The sequence below is a fragment of the Charadrius vociferus genome, unplaced genomic scaffold (genome assembly GCF_000708025.1).
Source record: "Charadrius vociferus isolate BGI_N301 unplaced genomic scaffold, ASM70802v2 scaffold1529, whole genome shotgun sequence".
Classification (NCBI taxonomy): Eukaryota; Metazoa; Chordata; class Aves; order Charadriiformes; family Charadriidae; genus Charadrius; species Charadrius vociferus.
Window position 1 is genome coordinate 27,791 of NW_009649859.1, and position 10,987 is coordinate 38,777.

Here is a 10,987-nt window from a genome sequence, read left to right on the forward strand (position 1 = left end):
AAACTCATAAGTCTCTTCCCCTCTCTCCCTCCTCTCCTTCGAGAGAGAGATGGGGGAGAGCATCTGTCGTTTGTTTCAGTGGCCAGTCCCGCCCACATTTTCCGTAGTCTTCCTTTTGTCACCTACGTACTTATAGAAGCCGTTCTTGTTGCCTTTGACATCCCTCACTAGATTCAACTCGAGGTGGTCTTTGGCATCTCTGCAAGCTCAGACAGTGTCTCTATATTCCTTTCAGGTTAACTGTCTCTGCTTCCACCTTCTGTATACTTCCTTTTCATATCTGAGTTTTGTCAGGAGCTCTTTTGTTCAGCCATGCAGGCCTTCTGGCATTTTTGCTTAAGTTCCTGCTTGTTGGGATGGAATTTTCATTCACTCTTGAAGTGTCTTCCATTAGAGTAGAAAGATAAAAGTCTTGTCAGAATGAAGTTATTTGAAGGTCCATGTCTTGGAAAACTCTGGGGCAAGAAATTATTAAAACTTTGTATCTTTTGACAGCAAAATCCTTGATAGAAATTAGGGAATCTATTTTCTCCAGTCATTTGAATTAGCACCCATTATGAGCCAGACATGCTCCAAACATTTAAGAAAGAGGATCCAGGCTGAAGAGGTTTGCAAAAATTTGTCAGACAGTAATAATATTAGTAAGTAAGTGATAACTTTACAAAATTTGACTAAATTACCAGGTTTAGTTCAAAATCTTCAGAAAAATCTATTGTCACAGAATCACAGAATTTTCAGAGTTGGAAGGGACCTCTAGAGATCATCTAGTCCAACTCCCCTGCTAAAGCAGGATTGCCTAGAGCACATTACTCAGGACTGCATCCAGGCCGGTTTTGAAAATCTCCAGAGAAAGAGACTCCACAACCTCCCTGGGCAGCCTGTGCCACTGCTCTGTCACCCTAACTGCAAAGAAGTTTTTCTATGTGTTGGAACGGAACTTCCTATGTTCCAACTTGCACCCATTGCCCCTCGTCCTGTCACTGGGAACCACCGAGAAGAGTGTGGCTCCATCCTCCTTCAACCCACCCTTTAGATATTTGTAAGTAGTAATAAGGTCTCCCCTCAGCCTTCTTTTCTCCAGGCTAAAGAGTCCCAGCTCTCTCAGCCTTTCTTCATAAGGGAGATGCTCCAATCCCTCAATCATCTTGGTTGCCTTAATTGTCCATAATCATTGGTACGTTATGGAAAGATCTAGTATATTGTTTACACAAAAATAAACCCAATAGATAAAATCTTTACTTTCAGTGACAAAAGAGAATTAACTTAATTTAATACAAAAGCTGACAGCATACTTTTATGATATAACGTTCAGTTTGTGCTCTGTGTTAGGAATAGGATGGAATGGAAACATTTTGGGGGAATTTCTGTGTCGAGCTGAAATGCAAAATTCTATCCCAGAAATGCAATATCCTATCCCAGAGATTTTCATCACCTTTCTGACAACTACAAGTCAAACACAGCTATGAACTGAAATTATTGTATGTATGAAATTCTATTTTTACCTTGTTTACCACATCTCCAAAAGTCAAGTTTGTCAGAGCCATTCCAGCATACCTCCTTAATGTAACACTATAGTGGTCACTTGTAAGTCCATGCATTTCACAATCCACTTGCAACAGTTCTGCAATGGCCTGCAAACCTCCTTAAAAAATAAATAAATAAAAACAAACAATACTACTAATAATAATAAATTTCAATCCTAATATCAAGAATACAGTATACACACATCAAGGAATAAATTGTATTCATATGTACAGAATATATCTCAAACATCTGAAAGCCAAAAGGCTCAGAAAGGTAAATAATAATTTCTTAAATACACTGTTAAATATTGACTCTGAATCTTGAATTGTGTGCTTAGTACAAGCTGAAAGTTATGGTAGCACGATGTTGAGATTTTGGGGGAAGATGAGAACAGAAGCATTTATGAAGAGGTAAGAAGCACACTCATCTTTTAATTCCACCCAGTTAAAATCCCATTTGACTGATGAACTCACACCAAATACATAAAAGGTTATTCAGTAAACCTGATAATTATTAATTTAATAATTATTATTACTGAATCTTATTATTCCAGAAAAAATACATATAATTTTTTCATTGATAATGAAAAGTGGCAAATTAAGTAAACTTGCATGCACAGAATTCACTGAAGATGGACTAAAGCATTCAGGCTGTTATACAGGAATGTTCAATACATTGAACTCATGATGCAAAAACCCCTCAGAAAGTAGTCTCCATTATAAGTCCAATACTTCTAAAATTGCAAATATTTCTAGGATACAAATACCCTTCCAAAACCTCACAGCTCATGAGAGATATAAGAGTAACTTGCATAACAACCCGTCTACTAGGAAATAGTCTAGCTATAAGTTCATTTAAACTGCATCAATTAGAGTTTAAACTAGTGGTTAAAAAAAACCAAAATGCCACATATTCAGTGAGGTATACAAGAAAGGAATGTCCACACTTTCAGGAAGTGTCTCAAAAGGAGTTAGAGAAACACATTTAGTCTTACCAAGCTCATTCATGGCATGCCTGTGTTCTTCATCAAATGAAAGTTTCATCAAAACACACACTGCAGGACAGATTTGATGATCAACTGGAGCTGGCACTGATCAGGAAATTGTTAACTATTAGTATTTCTTAGGTGTATAATTTTGTCTAGATCATAAGCTTTCCGAAGAGAATCTAATCTCAAAATAAATAAAGTTCGGTTTTTTTCAGGGTTTGTATCTTCCCAGTAACACAAGAACAGACAGTTAATTTAGAACATTACTAATAAATGTGAGTATACAGAGGCTTGAATATGTGCACATGCAACCAGGTACATATATGTACTAGAAATATACTTGAAGCTGAAAAGACTCTTTATGGAAAATAATTTAGGGAGAAATCTGAATGTATGTATTAAGTAAAAAATATGACTTTAGGTACAAAATTGGAAAAATAATCTTAGTGAAACAAATCAGGAAGTTTAAATTTTCTGGCAGCATTAAAAAATAAAACACCTATGGTAAAGCTGTTTCTTTGGGTGTTATGTCCTTATGAATGGTTAATTAAGCCTTTTGTTTCATAACAACTTTTAAAGTTCATAATTCTGTGAGCTAGACTTTCCCTAAAGCACAAATTGTATTGTTACATCTTATTCAGAGACCCATTTCTACAAAACGATTCTTGCAGTAAAATCCAACATCCAGAACAGAGCCCACTGATTTCAGTAGTATTTCTGATATAGATATCTACAGCATATATTTACAAAATGGCAACTCCAATCCACCCTTACTTCAGAAAAGCGGTTTTTGAGTAATCCAGAACGTTACATCTTTTTGTTTATTAAAAAACAACTGTTATGTGAGAAAACTCCAATTCACTTAAATTGTCGCTTCTCTGGTATTTTAACATTGAACTATTTCTTATGTATCACATTCTAAATAATAGTTCACATTATACTGAGATTATTTAATTTGTGTCCTCTATCCCTTTTCTAGATGAATTTTTTATCTTCTGAACACATCTGAATGAAGAGCAATTTGGGATTATTTGTTTAGATATATTTCATTATCCATTCAAATATAAAATAGCAATGAGTGGAAATTAATGTTCATTTTGTAGATTATAAATATAAACACTAGATTTATATCTGGAAAGCATACCAAAGCCTATGATTTAAAGAACAAGTTTATAAATGAGATATCATATCTATAATAGATACTATTTTCTGATACTACCTCAACTTGAATATACATAAATAAATGAATAAATATAAAAATAAAAGAAACCTTATATACATTCAACAAGAAGTCATACTAAAGCTGATTTTTTTATAAATTCACTGCTTTCAAAATATCTTTTAAACATCTTTATACAGTTTACAGAACCTTACTTGGGTTTTTGTCTTGGTCCATGCTGTCTTCATGTGCCTCCTGCCATTTCCAACACGTTTCACAGTAAGCACGGATTTGCTCCAAGAGATGAAGCACACGGATTTCCTGTCTGCCTCGCTTATCATCAGGCTGGGAGTGAATGATGTTACGCAGTGCTGCGCTAGCTCTGGCACGGGCCTCTTTACTACCACGGGAATTTCCTAACAACACTGAGTCTTTATCGTTGCCATGTAAAAGCTGGATGAGGAGAGGGAGACATCCAGACTGGCGCATGGCTATGCAGCTGTCTTGGGAGCTAGACATTGCTAGCAATGTTCTTGACATGTCATCTTTATCATGAGTACCAAGCATTGATAACAATGAATACACCATTTCCACCTGCAGGTCAAATGATTTTAAAAATACAATTACATTTAAAAAATACATATCAAATTAAAACACAGTTCTCAATAGCATGCATTAGCAAAAAAGAAAATTTATTTATATAATGGTGCAAGAATTTCATAGAATCATAGAACCATCAAATGGTTTGGGTTAGAAGAGACCATCTAGTTCCAACCCCCCTGCTGGAGGTGACTTAGAAATTAAACTTATATTCACATTTTAAGGAAAGGTACAGCATTGAAGAAACTTTCAGGGTGGAGTGCAGCTGGTATACGTTCCACAGAGGTTCCCTAGGCAACCTTAGATGTTGGTAACACCAGGGGAGCCTAATGTTCTGACCCTAAGAGAAATTGCACAGGGGATGGAGAGGAGTGGAGACACCGCGGCCAAGCTCTGTGATAAGATGGGAACTGGAAGGTCTTACAGAACTGATAAGCTGCCTAATTGCTACCCTGAGCCAACGATCTGTCATTTTTTGACAAAATGCTATCCTTTGGGTGAACTTTGCTCATTATAATCGCATTATAATACCAAAACACACCTCCATCGCAAAAGCTACCCGCCTCCAAGATGTGACCACCTGTCACTAGTCTATATCTTTAAAAGTGAAGCGAGAAAATTTTACACCAATCATAACAAAAGTATGTATGACTAGAGTCCCTCGAGCTCCACCTAAAAGGTAAAAAATAGTATAAAAATAGCTTAAGAGAGGAGGGAAGATACCAACGTGGTCAGGGAAGATACCACTGCAGTCAGGAGGGATACCATTGCTGACCACCTCTGACTTCTGGGATCAGTCGACGGGCTGAGCCTCTCTTCCCCCCCATAGGGATGCCTGTGGGTAAGGTTCGAACACTTGGTTATACCAAGTGCTTCCCCAGGAAACTTAGAAATCTCTATAGAGTTGTTTTATGACTTAATGTGTTTGTAGCCAGGCTGTATTACTAACTTTCTTAGTATTTGCATGTGCGTTGCAGACAGTAACTTTATCACTGGCAATCCAAAAGAACTTGTGCATCTGTTGCTTCAATAAACTACACTGTTCATTAATCTAGCTGTGAGAGTTCATAGTGAATGCAACCAAACTCCTTAAGTGTGGCCATGTTAGTTCATGGAACACGACTAGACTGAAGGTGTATAGTGTTATTAGTGCATCCGTAATCATGACAGTTCCAATACATTGAATGCGACCGGACTTCTAATGCTGAATTGGACATCACTCAGAATCTAAGCCAAGCTGTCCCCAGCCCCTCTGATATCTGAGGACAAGCTGGAATGCAAGGGGGTTTATTTTCTGCTAAATTACTTTGCCCTTTAATGCAACACATTGTAAAAAATTTCTTCCTGTAATCCAATCTAAATCTACTCTCTTTCAGTTTAAAACTGTTGCCCCTTCTGTCACTACAGGCCCTAGTAAAAAGCCTCTCTTTGTCTTTCTCAGAAGCCCCCTTTATATATTGAAAGGCCACAATAAGGTCTCCCTGGAGTCTTCTCCAGGCTGAACAACCCCAACTCTCTCAGCCTGTCCTCATAGGAGAGGTGTTCTAGCCCTCTGACCATTTTTGTGGCCCTCCTCTGGACCCACTCTAACAGATCCATGTCTTTTTTGTGCCTCATATACCTCATATCCCCAAGTCCTTCTCTGTAGGGCTGCTCTCAATCCATCCATCATCCAGTTTTGTACTACTTCAAGATAATTAAATAAGCACTATTAGTTCTTCACCATTTATAATCTTAATAAATCTCACTTAGTGGTTAAATGGCTAGAATGATAATTATATCTACCTGTATTAATCTGCAAGACTAATGGCAAAGTCTTCTAACTTTCCATTGCGCACAATGATTAAAAAAACATACTAATGAAAATGCTTTAGTTTGGGAATGCAGGAATATAATTTAAATTAATTTTATCTCAGAAGAGTATGATCTGTATGAATCATACTTTCATGAAAAGATGCTCTTCACTGAAAAATTATTTGATGTATGGCATTAAATACAGTTACTCCAGACAAGATAAGACTGTTTACATTAATTTTTAACATACATTGTGCTAAAAAATCTTACACATATTTTAATGTTTTCCATTAAAATTATTTCAAATTAACCAATGAATTTTTGTTATGATGAATGATTTGCATATGAGCCAAATTATTTACAGCTAATGCAAAATTGAAGAGTTAATTTAGCACTTTCTTCAAGTTTACAGGGATAAAACCAATGACGCAAATATGCTCACTTAATATATACAGTATAAAGTACTAAGCATTTGTCCAACTAAATCAAGTCATGAAAAACCAGCATTACACATTTAATTCAGAGCAATCAAATTTCAAATTAAAAAATAGCAATTTTTGAGGGGTTCCTTTGGCTGCCATATAATATAGTGGTCAGTGCACTATTTGGTTTGTATTTGCATTCTATTTTCTTCAGTAATAGCTTTAGATTGAGAAATGTGTTTGGTTCTTTTAGTGAACTTTTAGTAGAACAACATGATGTACAAGGTGTGGTGGGTCAACCCTGGCTGGACACCAGGTCTATCACTCCCCCTCCTCAGCTGAACAAGGGAGAGAACAATATAATGAAAGGCTTGTGGGTCAAGATAAGGAGAGGGAGAGATCATTCAGCAATTACTGTCACAGGCAAAGCAGACTCGACTTGGGGAAATTAGCTTAATTAACTACCAATGAAATCATAGTAGGATAATGAGAAATAAAACCAAAATCTTAAAAAACCTTCCCCCCACCCCTCCCTTCTTCCTGGGTTAAACTTTACTCCTGAATTCTCTACCTCCTCTCCCCGAGAGGCACAGGGGGATGAGGAATGGGGGTTGCAGTCAGTTCATCATATGTTGTCTCTGTCGCTCCTTCCTTCTCAGTGGGAGGACTCCTCACACTCTTCCTCTGTTCCAGTATGGGTCCTTTCCACAGGGTGCAGTCCTTCAGGAACAGACTATTCCAGCGTGGGTCCCCCGAGGGGTCACAAGTCCTGCCAACAAACCTGCTCCAGCATGGGCTCTCCATGGGGTCACAGTCTCCTTTGGGCATCCACCTGCTCCAGCATGGGATCCTCCACAGGCTGTAGGCGGATATATGCTCCACCGTGGACCTCCATGGGCTGCAGGAGAACAACCTGCTTCACCATGGTCTTCACCACAGACTGTAGGGGAATCTCTGCTCCAGTGCCTGAAGCACCTCCTCCCCCTCCTTCTTCACTGACCTTGGTGTCTGCATAGCTGTTCCTCTCACATATTCTCACTCCTCTCTCTGGCTGCAGTTTATGTTGCACAGTTTTTTCCCCCCTTCTTAAATATGTTATCATAGAGGTGCTGCCACCATCACTGATTGCCTCGGCCTTGGCCAGCAGCAGGTCTGTCTTGGAGCTGGCTGGCATTGACTCTATCGGACATAGGGGAAGCTTCTAGCAGGTTCTCATAGAAACCACCCCTGTAGCCCCCCCGCTATCAAAATCTGGCCACGCAAACCCAATACAACAAGGTAGTATTAGATACTATCTAGAAACCCCAAACTCCGAAAGTCAAGAATACAGCAAATTTCAAAATCATAGCACAACATAAAGAAAAGGGAATTGCAATAAAGCAGTAGGTATGTTTCTTTAAAATATACCAACTAAGAAGGAAGAAATGAGACTTGCAGACTGTTATACAAAGTTTTCTAATAATAACTACATTTTTGAACTGGTTGCCAGACCAATGAATTATTTTATTTGGTTTCTCCAGTTCTGGAGCCCTTATCACAGGAAAGACATGGAGGGCCACAAAAACGATCAGAGGAATGGAACAACCCTATGAGGAAAGGCTGAGACAGTTGGGGTTATTCAGCCTGGAGAAGAGAAGACTCTGGGGAGACCTTATTGCGGCCTTTCAATATATAAAGAGGGCTTAAAATAAAGATGGGGACAAACTTCTTAGCAGGGCCTGTTGCAATTGGACAAGGGGTAATGGTTTTAAACTAAGAGGGTAGATTCAAACTAGATATAAGGAAGAAATTTTTACAGTAAGGGTGGTGAAACACTGGAACAGGCTGCCCAGAGAGGTGGTAGATGCTCCATTCCTGGAAACATTCAAGGTCAGGATGGATGGGGCTCTGAGCAACCTGATCTAGTTGAAGATGTATCTGCTCATTGCAGGGGGGTTGGACTAGATGACCTTTAAAGGTCCATTCCAATCCAAACTATTCTATGATTCTATGAGTACAAATACCGAGTTACAAAAAAAATGGATAGTGGTGGGTAGACTAAGCAATAAGTGTTAACATGCAACACGCATTTTTCTAAATACTAGAATTGTTGAAGCAATAGAAATCTTAAAATTTATAAAGTTGCATGATCATATGCAAAATCCTCTGAAATACTCTTGGAGCCAATTTTATGACAGCCTAGCATTCCAGTTTGTAGATCCTTACTTCCTGGTTTGGGAAAAAAATCAAATACAGTATTAAGACAATCCACTTGGATTCTTAAATGAGAGTGAGTTCAGTCTGCTTTATGCACACCTCTTTACAAACATTCTAAGCAGCAGCTTTAGTCCACGGTTATTTAGATTTGAAAGATAAAGTTTTTATCAGAGAATAAAGCTATAGTAGCCATCAAAATCTGGCCTCCAGATTTGTGGCACATATATTACAGTAAAAAGTCTAATATATATATACTTTATGTATACATTACACACAGAGGTATCTCTTTTTGAATCTGTAAATGCTTAAAATCTCTACTGCTTTCCCTTCTTCTCATGCATTAATTTCAAGCTTTTCTTACCCCACAGCACACTAAGATGGACCTATTTGTCTTTTTCCTTCTACGCTCAGTCCCTTTCTCTGCATTCAGGGCTCTCCCCTTGTCTGGACCTTTTGGGAATTCTACACTTTATAATGGGATGTAGCAAACAAACACTAACTAATGTCACCTCTATTTAGTGCACGCATACAATGAAGGGCAGAAATTATAACATAACACTGTTTTAACTTAATACTATGTCAAGGTCCCAGAAGACTGGGATCAACACCACGTTGATAATATCTGTATTGCTGCTGATGCCAGAGATAGTATAGATTTCAGTGGTTCAGGAACTCAACTGTGTGTTACAGATTTGCCCTTTTTTCTTCTCTTCATGCTGCCCGTATATCTTGAGTACGCTCTCTCTTGTATATCAAGCTCCATCTCTATTTTTTCAGTAACTTTTTAGAATACACTGCAGATATATAAATGGTTGGTTCAAAAGATGGAAAGAGGACTTCCTATTTCCATTGAGAAAAAAGAAATTGCAGCTAAGGAGATTTAGGTTAAATATGAAAAATTTTAATAGTAAAAACTGAAAAATTGATAGAGATTGCTTATCATTAAAGCTTTTAACAATAGCTTAGACAGCTTTCACATGCTGTCAAGAATGCTCTTGATAACATTAATGCATTACTAGGAGATATATTAGATGATCTCCTCAAAGTCCCTTCACATTTCCTATTTTCAATGATTCTTCAATTCAAATATTTTAGTCACGACAAGCATTTTCCATTCTCCATTATTCTACGTCGTATTATCTGAATCACTATAGAGACAATGAACAGACATTTATTACCATCAAGGGCTTACACAACTTTTTATTTGCAACGCCATCTGTTTTGAGGACTCAGATTCCAGTAATGTATTCCAAGAACTGCTTTTAAAAGGGTTATTTTTCATAATGGATTAAGCATCAACATCACAAGTTTTTAAGGTACTCAAATAATTTCTTGCAATCAAATTTTCCTTATTGATCATCCAGCTAATATTGGCACTATTGGCAAAAACAATGAGACTATTGTATTAGTAAAAATGTAGCATTAGTGACCTGTGGTTTGTAATCTTCAGTTACCTTGGTACCCAGATGATTTGTCAGTCTGCGAGGAACAGAATAGTTATTACTAGAGTTCGTAACACTGGCTGTCTCATGGTCCATTCGAGCAGCAGAACCCTAAAAATTTAAACAACTCAGTATAACACAAAGCCTAACTGCAATACCAACTATTGCCTAAATCAGTTTCAGCCTTGGATGATGAAATCATATTTATAATAATGAACTGTCAGCATGTGTTTTGCTTAAGTTAAGCCCCCCCCCGACATAACTTAGATGATACTGTTAAACTGGGTTTTATTATCAATTTTTCCCCTAAATTCAACCTCAAAGAAGTTATATTTTCAATTGAAGTCTTTTATAATTATTTTCACCAAAAAAAAAAGAGGAACCAGACTTGGCAACAAACTGAATTATGATTTTTACAGAGGGAGAAAAAAGTGGCATCTACTTTTAGGTCAGATTACATAGTGAGTAGGAATAAGCCTGTACTACCTTCTGAACACCATCAGATATGCAGGAATTGACAAGGAGAGATTCATCTTGACAAGGACTAACCTACTTGAACTTGTCTTTATCAAAGGCAAATCACAGGTGAATGAATCTGTTCTATTTTTTAATGAAAAGCTATAAAATAATGCTGACATTTTTTACTGTAATTTCTCTAGAAACTATGGTAGATAGCATGTTTCTACCTATTGTAACAACACCCAGTTATTAACATCTTTGCCCTTTTAAAATCTATTTTGTGTACTTACATCCCCCCTCCTTTATCTTCTCATGCACTTCTTTGGGGTGGCATTTTTATGGGTGTGGGTGTGTGTTTAGTTATTTCTTTTTCTCTGCTTCCTGTCTGTGAAGCTTCCTTTAC

At 37.5% G+C, this 10,987-nt stretch overlaps 1 protein-coding gene across 1 annotated transcript in view; it reads right to left on the reverse strand.

The window, feature by feature from the left end:
- The window catches only part of LOC104291753 (adenomatous polyposis coli protein-like), a gene marked incomplete at its 5' end in the record, with an annotated part of 27,656 nt that extends 17,420 nt beyond the window's left edge, over nt 1–10,236 (reverse strand). The window contains 4 exon segments of the mRNA XM_009891025.1: nt 1,503–1,642; nt 2,519–2,614; nt 3,887–4,265; nt 10,138–10,236. Coding sequence (XP_009889327.1) covers nt 1,503–1,642; nt 2,519–2,614; nt 3,887–4,265; nt 10,138–10,236 — 714 coding nt within the window.
- Between the last annotated feature and the right edge of the window lie 751 nt (nt 10,237–10,987).